This window comes from Puma concolor, chromosome E4, assembly GCF_028749965.1.
Source record: "Puma concolor isolate L17-30 chromosome E4, mPumCon1.1.hap2, whole genome shotgun sequence".
NCBI classification, from domain to species: Eukaryota; Metazoa; Chordata; class Mammalia; order Carnivora; family Felidae; genus Puma; species Puma concolor.
This window is the reverse complement of record NC_141683.1, coordinates 40,963,681-40,978,093: the sequence shown is the minus strand read 5'-3', so window position 1 is coordinate 40,978,093 and position 14,413 is coordinate 40,963,681. Positions and strand designations below refer to the sequence as shown.

General features: G+C 42.4%; 1 protein-coding gene across 3 annotated transcripts in view; it reads left to right on the top strand.

Annotated features, from left to right (window-relative positions):
* PTPN14 (protein tyrosine phosphatase non-receptor type 14) overlaps positions 1-14,413 on the top strand; it is a 174,276-nt gene that overhangs the window by 76,999 nt on the left and 82,864 nt on the right. For all 3 annotated transcript variants that reach the window (XM_025921051.2, XM_086694539.1, XM_086694540.1), the window contains exon 3: positions 7,971-8,140. In XM_025921051.2, the coding sequence (XP_025776836.1) occupies positions 7,971-8,140 (170 nt within the window). The remainder of the gene's footprint in view (positions 1-7,970; positions 8,141-14,413) is intronic.

The following is a 14,413-nucleotide window of genomic DNA, read 5'->3' as shown; positions in this document are numbered from 1 at the left end:
GTATCGATGTGCTGCCATTTCAAATGGCATTTAGAGGACCCAGACCTGGTTCGTAGGGTCAGCAAATACAATCAAGCCCCAAGGGAAGCTGAACATGAGAGGGTCCCCGATCCCAGAAACCCTAGAGCTTAGAGAATAGGACAAACAAGAAACAAAGCAAAGGGAACAGTCCGTGCTGAGGTACAGAAACAGGAAAGCACGTGGAATTTTCAGGGAAGGGCAGAGTTCATTTTGCACTGATCTGTTTGTGTGTGTGTGTGTGTGTGTGTGTGTGTGTGTGTGTGTGTGTGGAGGGGTGGGTGGAGAGGTCATGGCAGGGAGGGTAGGAGTGTAGAAAGGCAGGCAGGAGACTGCTTTTGAAGGGTTTGATGTATCTAGCCAGGGAGTTTTAACTGGCTCCTGTAGGACATTGTGTCTAAAATGTGTCACAAGAATAATTAAAATAAATCTCCAACTTTTAATGTCACATACTGTGCTGAGTGCCCTCCCCATATCAGTTCATCTGATTCTCATTTCAACTCTGTGTGGTGGTTTCTCTGGCCGTCTCCATGTTACAGACGGGGCCATCACAGCACAGGATGACCTTCTGGCCGTGACTGGGCTTGTCCTCAACCCCAGGCAGGCTGCCTCCACTGTTCGAATTCCTGGGCATGTGTAGTGGCAGAAAAGGAGTGTAGTAAAATGCTTTGGGAAACACCTCCATAAATGCTATTTTTTTTAAAGGTGTCGAACTCAGTGTTTCACAATTATTTTAGCCTTCTGTAAAATCCTCTTTGAATTGTTTGGAGAATAAAATGCTGCCGTGAGATGGGGAGACATCTAAGGACTTCAAGGCAGAGTGTGACTGACATGAACACCTTGCATTTTCGGAAAAGAACCAAATAGCAGAAAGAGAATGAGGATTGGGGTGACAGGAAGGACAGAGATGCTAGCTGGGTGAACTTAATAACCTGGCTACGGGAAATAAAATGAACTCCTTAGGAAAAATTTTTTTTAAATTATTTTAAGTTCAGAAAAAAAATTGGGTATGAATTTCTGGCAAGGAACTTTTATTAAGGGAAAGACATAAGATGACAAGGCTCAGAATATAGTTAAAACACGTTTGGATTAATGGATGTCACCCATTTCTCCAAATGAGATGTTAGGTGGAACTTAAGTGGAAAAAATAGAGCTGTTATGTTTGCAGAGGGGATGGTTATCTGGAACCCCGGCTCCTTGTGGCCTTCCTACCTTCCAATACAGTTTGAGAATCACTGACCTGGGATAAGATAGGAGTAGTTAACATAATGTGTCTTATGACTGATTCTCACATTTTAAAAATAATTGCACAGAGAAGCAGCAGGTTTCGTGGCTGTGAGAACTGCCTGACTTTGAGTCCTGCCTCTGCCGCTTATCACCAGTGTAATCCTGGATAGTTACGGAACTGCTCTGTGCCTCAGTTTCCTCATCTGTAAATGGAGATGGTAAAGTAGCAACCTCCATGAGTTGTTGGAAGGGTTAAAAGAGTTAGTTTTGTTAGTTGTTAGTATTACAGAGCCTGGCACTTGGAGGCACTCAATATGGCAGTCTTCTCTGTGACACATCACATGGGCTCTCTGGACTGTGACACAACCCTTCCAAAGATGGGGCTCTGACCCTTTTATAAATCTGTTGGTTTCATTTTTAGATGGCTTGAATTATTAGAAGCTGTGATCATACATTGAGCCAAAACTCTTTCAGTTCCTTGAATAGTTATTAAGATTGTATAGTCCACTAGGGTAGCCACTGGTGTCCATCGAATACTTGAAGTGTGGCTAGTTTGAACTGAGATGTGCGGTAAGTATGAAAATACACATTGGATTTTGAAGATCTAGTATGAAAAAAAAGTTAAACTATCTCATCATTTTTATATTAGTTACATGTTGGAAGCCTACTGTTTTGAATACACTATTTTAAATGAAATTTAAAATTAATTTTATTTCTCTGTGCTTTTTAAATGTAGCTGTTAGAAAACTTAAAGTTGAAGATGTGGCTTACGTTATATTTCTACTAAACAGTGCTAGGAGCGGCAAGGAGGCCATGTTAATAGTAATAATGACTATCAAGAATTTTATTGGAATATAAAGGATTCTAATAAAATGTAGAAATCTGCTAGAATTATTTTCTTGAGGGATACTCCTGACTCTGCTTTTAATTAGAGAACCATAAATGGAGGAAGAATGAGTAATTTCACAAAGGTACCTTCATAGTTAAACTCTATTCAAGACAGAGAATCTATTCTTGAGAATGCTGAATTCGATAACTCTTGGACCTCCCTTAAGACTAGACTGACAGCTCTGGTTTTTAAAGGAGCCTAAAAAAGAATCCCTGATCATTTCATAGGGTGGGTGATTGTCCTCAGATTTATCCCCTTGTTCTTTTGCAAATTTATATTTTCGTTTGAACTCAAAGGTGATTTATGCCAAGCTGTGGGCCACAGTAGGAATGTCCCACATTTTGCTATTCTCATAACAGCTAGAGTTTATAAAGATACTGAATCTTGAATAGCTTAAGTGAACTTACATTAAGGATATATCTATGGTCTGATTTTATGCTAATCTTTTGGGCATTGGTAACAACGTAATGTGCAATTATAAGAGAATTCGGTTAAATGGAATACTTCATTTCCTGGCCCTGTCTGATAATAGTGGAAATTGCTGTGTTTTGGAGCCTGCTTCCCCTTATCCATATACGTTTGTATTTGCAGTGGACTAAAATAACATTGATTAAGAATCAGCTGAAGAAGACTGCGGGAGAGATGTCTGGTCTCTGAATTTTGTATTGCTTTTTGTCTGTATAAAGATTATAACGTGAAATCTTACTAGCTTAACGTCCGTTCTCTGAGGCAACCTGGCACCCATGTCTGGTTTCTAGATACAAGAGACTGTAGGTGAAGTAATTTCCCCCGTCTTAACTCGTAAGTCTTTATCTTTTTGTATATTTTGAGTGAGCTGTACAGCCTCAGAAGAGTGATTTTTTTTTTTTTTTCTTGGTTATGAGGTTTACTTCTTGGGTCGATGTGACTCTGCAGTGTCTTTTCCTCTACTTTTGTGAAAGATCGGCTAGGAAAATGAAGGGGGTGCAGTTGTTAATTATAGACGTGTCAGTTCCAGAAATCCCAGACCTACCCAGAGTAGAGGTTGATTGCACACAAGTTGTTTTTTTACAGTCATCCGACTGATGTATAGTGGTTTATTTTCCAAAGCCATTGGAATGTAATAGCGTGAAGTGCCGTTTCAGAGCCTGCTTATAGTCATCTTTTGAAGTATTTTCCATGCCTCAGTGAAAGTTTTAATGCCTGTATGTAATTCCTGTATATTTTATGTGGAGCTACACCAACTCTCTGTTTCTTAATTTACAACTGAAGCACTGGGTATGACAGGCAACCAATTACAGAGTAATGCAAGATATTTTAAACGTTTGCTTCTGGATGATTAACTCTCCAAAACGCTTGACATAAGATCATGGATTTAATCCCTGGCCATTGCCAAGACTGCATCTGTAACCCTTTCAGATAGCATGAAAGATGCGTCTTTGGTCACAAAACTGGAAAAGCAAAATCCTCAAAAAGAATCTTCCCTAGTCACAGCTAACGTGGGGGATTCCACTATCTCTGCAAATAAATGAACAAACAAATCAGAACACCCCCAGACTATTTTTAAAGGCCTTTATTCACTAGAATCTTTTTCCTGGTGCTTGGATCTTACTTTGGCACTAAAATATTCACACACAAATCTGCCGCTTAAGAAACTAGCATATTTTTGAGTGCGCGCATACATTTATGCTTCCTGTGTTAAAATGAGAAACTCCAAAGCAAATAGACCAGGAAACTACTCTTATGAAAATGTCATGTTAGTGCGTCTTTCCTTACACTGTTTCTTAGTAGTGCATTTTTAGTCATTGATTCACAGATGGGGTTCCTCTCCCTGGGCACCGGTTCGTCTGTCTTCTTTTTCCTTCACTGCAGTGAGCTCACTGCAGAATTCAAGGTAACCAGACCCATTTTCTAAAGAAAACTAGAGAAATAAAATGGGATTAATAGCTCACCCAGAGGTATCGTGAGGGTTCGCCAGACCTGGCTAATGTTTGGAGCTTCAGAGATTAAACAAAACTGTTTGGGGGTATGTACTCGGGCAATATGATGGGATCTTTCTGGCCACGGAGGAGGTGGTTTCTGTTTGGAATCATCTACCACATTCTCCTAAATCATGGGGCAGTGGTTAGCAGGGAAGCTCAGCTTTCAGAATTCAGCTGGAGTTGATGGCAAGTCAATTATGAACCAGCCTGGTGTGGTCTCAGCTGGGCCTGAGGGGATTAATGGTCCCTTGGCTAATACACAGGAAGTTGATTGATGCACTTGTTGGTTTAAGTGAGAGGTTAGTTTCTGATGCTATTTCCTGAGAGGCACTGCGTAAGATACGGCAGAATAAACTCGTGCTGCATCGTGAACTTAAATAGAGCAGGCTAAGAACTTTGAGACAGGGTCTCTCTCCTCCGTTGAATACTCCAGGGCAGGGATATAGCTAGAGGAAGAATGGGGTGGGGGTGGCAGGGTGGGAATAGTGAAGGTGACTTTGGGCATAGCTTCACAAAATGGTGTGGGGTTAGGGATCTCGTAAATGGATTTTCCTTCCCACCAGATAACTGAATTCAGCACTTAAAAAAAAAATGTTTATTTATTTATTTTGAGAGAGAGCGCGCCCTGGAGAGCATGCACGCGAGCAGGGGAGGGGCAGAGAGAGGGAGAGAGAGAATCCCAAGCAGGCTTCGCAATGTCAGCATAGAGCCCGATGTGGGGCTCGCTCTCACAAACCGTGAGATCATGACCTGAGCTGAAATCGAGAGTCAGAGGCTTAACCGACTGAGCCACCCAGGCGCCCCTGAGTTCAGTGCTTCTAAAACTGGTTATTCTGGCCTCTTAGGTAGGAACTGTATCTTCCAGGTTACCCGCCTCTCTCAGCTCTGCCTTATGCTGGACACCCCATTTCTTGAGTAGTAATATTGTAGTAATATAGTTACTCCATTGGATAAATGCATGGTAGCTCACTCAGGTAGTCTGTGTCCTCTGGGGGGGAAAAAACACCAAAACTCTTTCTTGTTTTGGCAAAATTGATTATAGGATGTTTATGCATTTAATGTGGACCATTTCTAATTTGAATGTTACTAATTTGAGTGACTGTTGTAATTTGAATGAAGTATGATCATGAAATTATACCCTCTAATGTCAGGACTGCTTTTAGTGAAAGTTAATAAATCATGGCTGGCCTGTTAAGCAACTGCAAAGCTTGTCCCTCCCTTTCTCCACCCAGGCTTATAAAAGGGCTTCTTTTCCAAAGAAAATAACTATTACGTAGCATGTCACTGTTTATATATATTACCTCATTTATTATATGCAGACTCATTCCTAGCCACCCAAAATGCAGTGACATACCCTTACACAACACTGTGTCCATTTGGAATTCAGTATAATGCAGAACTGCCTTGGGCCCTTTACAGACGGTCTGTTAAGTACCCAGATTACCTCATTTTAAGGTTAGCTTAAGCCTACATCATAGATCCCCTAGGACAGCGTCAGAGCGATGTTCCAGTGACCCATAAACACCTGTAAGACTAAAGCACATCTGAGCGGAGGGACTATTTTGTGATGATTTTTCTTCTTACATCTTTTAGGTTTTTATGTTACTTACGGGCCTTCCAGCTTCTACTCTTGCCTGCTTTTTTTCATTTATCTCCAGGTAACCTCTATCCTCTAATTCTGTGGTTCATAGGCATGCCAGGAGTGCTGATGAAAAAGATTTCTTGAGGCTTGCCTGCTTTCATTTACCGATGGTGACGATGATTGATAATGATAGTAGCAGCCACAGAGAGCACCATTCCCGAAGCAGTTAATTTACACGTGCCATGTGCACAGTGGACAGACACGATGTCCCTGATACCCCTCACAGCCTGTGCATGATAGCAGTACGACCCCGTCTTATATTTTTTTTTTAATTTTTTTTATTTTTTATTTATTTTTTTTTTCAACGTTTATTTATTTTTGGGACAGAGAGAGACAGAGCATGAACGGGGGAGGGGCAGAGAGAGAGGGAGACCCAGAATCGGAAACAGGCTCCAGGCTCTGAGCCATCAGCCCAGAGCCCGACGCGGGGCTCGAACTCACGGACCGTGAGATCGTGACCTGGCTGAAGTCGGACGCTTAACCGACTGCGCCACCCAGGCGCCCCCGACCCCGTCTTATAGATGGGAGCTCTGACCCTCTGGAGCCTCAGGAATTTGTATAGGGTTATTAGGACAGTGAATGCAAATGCCCGGAGGTGGGTAGACTTCACAGCTCGTCTTCTTTCTACTCAGCCACATTTCATTTCCTTTACGTCATCAGTCACCGTAGAACAACCACCAGGCTCACTGAAGCTGGGAAGTGAACAAAATAGGGTCAGAATTCAGGCAGTTTGTCCAAGTTGATGGAGCTATTACCTTGGTTCTGTGTGTTGGCATTCTGTTGCTCAAGGGATGCCTAGATTGCTTATGTGAGCTTGCCCTTTAAAACATCATGGAGTAGGGGCGCCTGAGTGGCTCAGTCAGTTAAGCATCTGACTTCAGCTCAGGTCACGATCTCATGGTTCGTGGGTTCAAGCCCCATATTGGGTTCTGTGCTGACAGCTCAGAGCCTGGAGCCTGCTTCGGATTCTGTGTCTCCCTCTCTCTCTGTCCCTGCCCTGGTCGTGCTCTCTCTCTCAAAAATAAATAAAAACGTTTTTAAAACATCATGGAGCAAAGCTGGGGAAATCATTGCTCCCATCTGAAAGTACATGCATTTGAAAATATCCTTGAGAGTGTTTTGGTCTGTAGCCTTAAGTAGGCAAGGACATGCCTGGTTTTCTAGGGAAGTCAGAATCAAGACTTCTGGTACAGATTTTGGTAGGGTTGTGGCAGGGATTGATCTGTGATATCGCTGATGGGACAGACAGCTGGAGTGGGAACATCAGCACAAGAATGCCTTTGGAAATTAAACATCGAAATGAAAACGTTCTTTTGAAGGCAAATTTCCAGGTGTGCTGTAAACTGTGCTAAGCTATAATTGAAATATAAAAGAAAATTTCAAAAGCGGTGATCTGTTTTTTGGTGATTGTTGTGCTAATCCTGAAATCCTAGTGTGAATTAATACAAAGACAAGATTGGATGCATAAAAGTACCTGTTTTAATCATTTAGCACGTTGTTCAAAACTAAACTGGTTGAGGCTTCAAGTGTAAGGGTGAAAATCTTACTTTCATCTATCAAATCCACCATAATCTGCCAAGAACAGCCACCAGGGGCTCCCCTGGCAGCTGCGAAGACATCCTTCCATTCTCAAAGCTTGATATGGGGGAGAGATTTGCTGCAGTTCATGCATAATGAAGTGGTTGAGGCTGATGTTTTTGAAAGTACTTCATTAAAACTCAAAAGGAGTGAATCAATTTTCCGTTGAAATCTGGTACTGTATGGAAATATCCCGCAATGTGGAAGCTTTCATTTGGCAGAAGGTTTTGTCTTAGGAGTTGAGTACCAAGTTACTTTGCAGCAGGTGCAAAGAACTGTGTTTGCCTTTGCCAGCATGTTTCACGTGAGATCACGAGGCATTCAGAAGCCACAGGAAAGTCGGCCTTGAGAGCGTAGGAAAAAAGCCAACCCTGTCCCCACCCCTGCACCCCACCCCCTTCCCAAACACCGGTGCATTAGTACCCACATGTACCAACAGCAGCGATGGCTATGGATACTATATCGGATAGCCCCTGTGGATTGTGTGCATGTGGTTTCTTTTGGCCTGTCCTAAAGTCAGAAAGTAAATGCTGGATCCTCGTGTCCGAACTGGGAAACCAAATGTGGCGTAGGGCGTCAGAGTCTTGCTCTCCTGTGCAGTCTTGGGGGTACCCCTGATAAACATAGACTGATGCTATTTTACTCTTTCGTCTAGACACACTACTTTGGCCTTTGGTTTCTCAGCAAGAGCCAGCAAGCACGATGGGTGGAGCTGGAGAAACCTCTGAAGAAACATCTGGACAAATTTGCTAACGAGCCTCTGCTTTTCTTCGGAGTCATGTTCTATGTGCCAAATGTGTCATGGCTTCAGCAGGAGGCCACAAGGTAGGTGCATTTTTTTCTGTGTTGTGCATAAGGGCGTGGATCAGCTGTGAGGCTTCAGATGAAGTAGATGAGCTGGCTGATTTGGGGGGTGTGTAGGTGTAGGTGGGTGTAGTGGGGGGAGGGTGGAGTAGTTGGGGATTGTTTACCAGTTGCTTGGCAGCTTTAGAATCGTTGTTTGAATCCGTGGTGCCAACCCCAGTGGTTCCCTATGATGCTAGTCAGGTAGCAGTGATCCTGAGCCAGTAGAGCATTGTGCCTGGCAGCATAGAAGGATTAGTTGGAGTCTATGGGTAGAGTAGATGGGCTAGAATTTAATAAAGAATTAACCATCTACGGGGCGCCTGGGTGGCTCAGTTGGTTGAGCATCCGACTCTTGGTTTCGGCTCAGGTCGTGATCTCACGGTTTGTGGGTTTGAGCCCCGCATCGGGCTCTGTGCTGATGGCATGGAGCCTGCTTGGGGTTCTCTCTGTCTCCCTCTCTCTCTTCACCTCCCCTGCTCGCTCACTCAATCTCTCTCTCTCAAAATAAAAAAAATAAGCATAAAAAAAAAAGGATTAACCACCTAATACTTCTTTGTTCTACTTTTGCCCTTAATATGCTCCCAAGCAAAATGTAGCATCAGACTTTGCATTTGAGGATTAAACACATAACTAATGATGGGAGCAGAGTTGAGGAGAACGTTGAGAAGGGTGAGAGTTTTGCTTGTCCTGGGTCATAATAGGAGGAGACAGGGAGCCATCGGTAGAGAGGAGACCTGGGATTGGTCCCACCCTCCTGCTCATTGGCTGTCTTGCCTGGAGGAAACCACCTGCCATCTGTGAAGTGGTATTTTTCCCTTATCTGTAAAGTGAGGGGTTTGCATGTTTCTAAAGTCTCATAGTCAGTGATTCCATGAATGAAGCAGTTGGTGTTGGTTGGTGTTAGTACGGTTCACTTATTGGTAAGAGTTTTCCATTAAAATATGCGGAGGGGTTGTCTTCTCATCAAATGGTTCTTTCTGGTAATAAGGAGAATTACATCAAGCTTCTACTTTCCACGTTTTTCTTGGCTCATGGCATTCAGAGTACTAGGAAGCAGTACCAATAACACACTGCAAAGTAGGAATATTGTATTTGATTATTGCATGTGTGGTTTCTTAGATTTAAAATTTTTATTTTATTTATGAAAAAAATTTTTTTAAGTTGATTTGAGAGAATGAGAGAGAGAGAGAGAGAGTGTGTGTGTGTGTGTGTGTGTAAGGGCGAGTGGCAGAGAGAGGGAAAGAGGGAATCCCAAGCAGACTCCACGCTGACAGCAAGGACCCCAACTTGGGGCTTGATCCCACGAACCCTGAGATCATGACCTGAGCCAAGACTGAGAATCGGATGCTTAACTGACTCAGCCACCCAGGTGCCCCAAGATTTTAAAATAGGAAGCACTTAAAATTTTTATGTCCATTTTAAGGTGATAGTTTCCATCTTCTTTTTCTTTTTTCTTTTTAAAATAAAAACTATTGTTAAATAGGTGGTATTTCTGTCAGCAGAGGCCATGAAATAGCTCACAGCCTGACCAGAAAACCTGTGTTCCATCTTTCAGGTATCATTCATTTGAAGCACTTGGTTGGAAACTGTTGTGCACTGTTTTCCGTTTTTTTTTTCACTTATGTAGTTTCTTTTCTGTGCACGAAGTTATTAACTCCTCCAAATGGGACAGTTTCCACTGGCTTCTGAATCTTCCTTCACTACTTTACACAGTGTCGGGAACACGGCATTAGGTTAATAAGTACTTGCTGATTCATGGCTCTTGGACTGTGAAATGCAAGGCAGTGGGTAACAAGGAGGAAACGCAGACTATAAATTAAAACATATTGGGCAAAGTTCAGTCTGTAGGAAAAAAACGAAGTGTTGTTACTCTAGACAGATTTATTCTGTAAGGTCAGTTGTTAAGGAGAAGAAATTGAAATAAAAGGTAAGGGACTCAGAAATTGTCCTTTATGAAGTTAAAAAATGTTGTTTAAGCTTAGAAAAATGAAGGCTTAGGGCCCCTGAGTGGCTCAGTCAGTTAAGTGTCCAAGTCTTGGTTTCGGCTCAGGTCACCATCCCATGGTCTGTGAGATTGAGCCCCACGTCGGGCTCTGCACTGACAGTGTGGAACCTGCTTGGGATTCTCTCTCTCCCTCTCTCTTGCTCTCTCTCTCTTGTGGAGGGGAATTCTATGTTAACTCTGGAGGGCAAAATTTGGGCCAATAATAAGTGAAGTGCAAGGAGTTGAAAGACTTTGGTTATTTGGCTCAACATAAGAACACAGTTTCTAATAAGTAAAGCCATAAAAAGGTGGCACAAGCACACCTATAACAGGGTGAGTGCCCTGGTTTATGGAAGTGCTGTGGCACTGAGTGGGTAGATGGGGTGGTGTCTTGGAGAGGAGACTGCCATATTGGGTAGGATGTTGGACTAGATCAATGGTTCTCAAACAGACCAGGGCTTGCTATATTGTAATTACCTGGAGCATTTATTATAAATGTGATTCTAGGGCTGTAACAGAAGTCTAAATTGAAATGTCTAGGGCTGTGGATCAGGAGTATATATTGTTTAAAATAAATGATATTCTTCGGGTGGTTCTGATTTTCATCCCGACTTGGTAATTAACAAATTAGTTAACCTCTAAAGCTCTTTGTGGTTTTAGATTTTCCAGGTAAGTAAACTCAATGCCAGATTATTTGACTGTCAATATTTGCATTTACAAGCTGAAACAAAAAGTGTTTTAAATCTCAAAAATTTGAGTTATAAAGTAGGAATTTTGATGGTAGGGGTTATTGACACTGGAGATTCGGTAGGACTTCTTTCCTTTTCCTTTAGAATTTCTTTTTTGCTCAGTCAGCTTGGTTCATTTAAGATGAACTTTGATAAGGAGAGAATGAAATCTTTTCCAGCCGAGGTTTTTGAAGCAAACTCTGTTATTGTCATTCGATCAGAAAAACTAGCAAAGAAAACAAAATGTTGAAGGACATTTTTTAGGCTTAAACATGGAACTAAACTGTATATATGTTAGGTATGACCTTCTCTTTATGGCAAAGAACGTTTAAAGTTAGGAGCTAGGTTAGCATGAGGAGTTGGGGGTTTTTGGTTTTGTGGGTTTTTTTTCCAGCATTACAGAAATTTTTGTTGCTCCAAGGAACCCTAAAACTGGAATGTGCCAAGGGACATCAGAGCAAGTGAAAGACTTTAGTTGGGGAGATGAGAAAATAAGCGAGAGAGGTGGTGTAAGTAAAGAAAGGAGAATTGATGGAGAAGGAGGAGAGAGAATGACATATACTTGGGAAGTGACCCAGGTGTGATTCGTGAGCTGTACCATGGGTTGTAAGCATATAGACTGGAGTGCAAAGGAGCCCTCGTTTGGACAGAACGACATTTTAAAATGAGCAAGGTTCCTGGGTTTGATGTTGGACACAAATAAATGAGCTGAACTCAAGGTGAAGAGCGCTACCAGGGCTCCTTAGGAGCCTGTGGGGATCTGAGCCTTCTTGGGAGGTTTTAGAAGCATCAGGGTCCAAACTGAATACTGAAACTGTCTTCCAGGCAGAGCAGCCAAGGAGAAGCAGCGGTGATAGGGCAGGATTCCAGAGGAATGTTTCACAGAAGGCCCCAACAACATTCATTAGGAGCGGGTTAGTGACTAACTCTTAAGCCATTTGCTGTTGCCCGTGTTACCAGGCGTCTGAGGTGGAGATGTGCTGCACCTGGGATCTGCAGTGTCTGACACAAAACAGTTAGTCTTTGTGATGCCCCGCAGAGTAAGATATTTGCATAGATTAGAAATAGGAATCCGTCTTTCACTGTGGGCAAGCCCTCGGAGGAGGCAACCATTCAGCCATCTGTGCTTAAAAAGTAAGCCTTTGTCTGGAGCCAACCAAACTCGTTTTCACCCAACACATGTTGGCAAAGGTTTGGCTACTTCTATTTGTGAAGAAAAAAGGTTCTATAGCATTAGTAGGGCCCAGCCATGTCTTCTTTCTGAATAAGGAAAAAGAATTTAGAATTAGCACTCTGGTTGTTTGGGGGGATGGGGTGTTTGTGAACGCACATATCTCAAGATACATAGCAGTGGAAGGAGGATGTATTTAAAAGTTTGTGCTTCATATCTTGTCCCCAGACAGTTCCACCCTTGAAAACTTGCAGGTTAATAGAGTCCTGGGAACAGCACAATAAAAATTTGAGAATGATGTTGATTGCACACTGTTCAAGAAGGTGATTTACTTTCTTCAAATGATCAAGTCCATATTTTTTTAAGTAGAAAACTGAGAAGCTCTTTTTTTTTTTTTTTTTTTTGACATTAATTTTGACATACTGTGTCTCGTCTCATCTGGATATGATTTTTGGAGAACAAATGTCTTCATAAGAGAAGGAAACCTGCCGAGGTACTATGATTGAGTTGGAGAAGAAATGGACAATTCAAGCCCTACATTTAGGTGATACTTGAACAAGAAGGCAAAAGATATCAAAAGAAGAATTCACATAGGCATACACACGGAAGGAAAAAAATCTCGGTATTCTTACAGAAGTGCAAAAAAGCTGATACAAAGGACACTAGTAGACAGATGGAAGATGAGTCATGAAACCATAGGAATTAAAGAGATTAAGACCAGGGTTTGTTAGCCCCACTCCAAAGTCTAAGATACATTACCTTGGGGCTTTAAAAATGTTAGTTTTCCCACTTTGGTTAAAATGACTCAAGGGATGGGACCACGACCACCGTAATTTTTTCCACTTTGCTCCCCCTATTCCTTTCCACCAGCTCTGCTGTTCAGTGAAGGGACTCTTGCTCGCGATTCCTCTCTCCCCATTATGTTCTCCTCCTGACTCAAAGGAAAGATTTTTGTAATGTGTTTTAATGATTTGCATAGCAACAGGCTCAGTATAAACAGAGGGTTTCAGATTTTTCTGGCCACAGAAAGAAGAAAGATGGTTTGTGAGAGGTGGAGAAATTCGTCGTCAAACAGAAGGATACTTAATAATAGCAAGGGGAAGCCAGAAGAGTGCTGGCCAAGGTTACCGCTTTTAGTTTCGCTCTGGGGTTTTTCCAAGTCTTCTCTCCAGCGAGGAAGCTCCTGTTTAGTTTTTTTCAATACTAAAGAGAAAATGTTGAAAAGAGTAATTTTTTTCAGGGTGAATTTAGGCTGCAAAGGGTAAGTTGCTGACCCTGTGGTTTCTAAAATTTTTAATTCTCAGACACTTTTCTTTCACCAAAACATGTTTGTCTTTGCACTGCTCACTGTTGAATGGTACATTTGCATGGTGCAAAGAATCTTCTGATTGTCCTGATGAAATCAGATGACCTTTCCTTCTTTTCCAGGACAGGTTTGTAGCCTGCCTGTTGGGGGAAGGGGGGTGGCTGCCCACCCTCCTGGCTGTGTAGAAGCAAAACCAGGAAGCCAGTGCTCTAGCCAGCACAGCTGCTCCCCTCGCCAAGGACAGGCTTAGCACATCTGGTACATCTAGCGGATATTCCAGGGCTGTGGGACCTGTTCCAAGCTCCCTCTGTCGAGTGGGTGCTTCCTCTGTGTTTTCTGAGCTTCTCAGCCTCACTAGGGCTCCCTACTTCTAGGCTCATGGTTCTTCTGTGCAGCTTCTCAAGTACTGGTCCATGAGGCTGAATGCTAGCCCACTAGGTTTGGCTTCCCGTTATTATCAAAAGGACTTAGGAAGTACTCGATCTCTGCTTGGGCCCGTATAGGGCATTCTTCAAGGTTAAAGGAAGTTCCTGCCTGGGAAGAACTTGCTGGACGAGATGTCATTCCATTAACTGGGAATAAATGCCCACGTTGAAAATTGCACTGTTTAGGTACTGTAAAGGGGGGGGGGTGCGTTTCTTCGTGACGGTGAGTGACAAGGGAGTTAGGTTAGTAAGTTTTTAGACTATCATGGGGGCTCTTTCCCTCCAGTTACATATTTGGGCATATGGCATTGATGGCAAAGCCAAATTAGTTGAAACCTTACAATTCCCATCAAGGCCAAAATGGTATTTTGATTTTTTTCTTTAACTAAGTTTCAGGAAGTAGTTCCAGTGACCTTACAAAAGCTTTCTTCACCTTTCCTTTCTTGTAAATACCAGTGCTGTCCCCGCTTAGGCTCTTGCAATGCGCCTTGAGTGCTATTGTAAACAAGTCAGCGTTCACCCAATGTTTAAAGTGTCTCTTTTAAAAGCTCTAATTATGGTAATGTTTCCATTTCCTTTTACAACACCATTTATTTTGTTCCTCCGGTTCTTTGAGTTCTTTTATTATTTTGAAATGT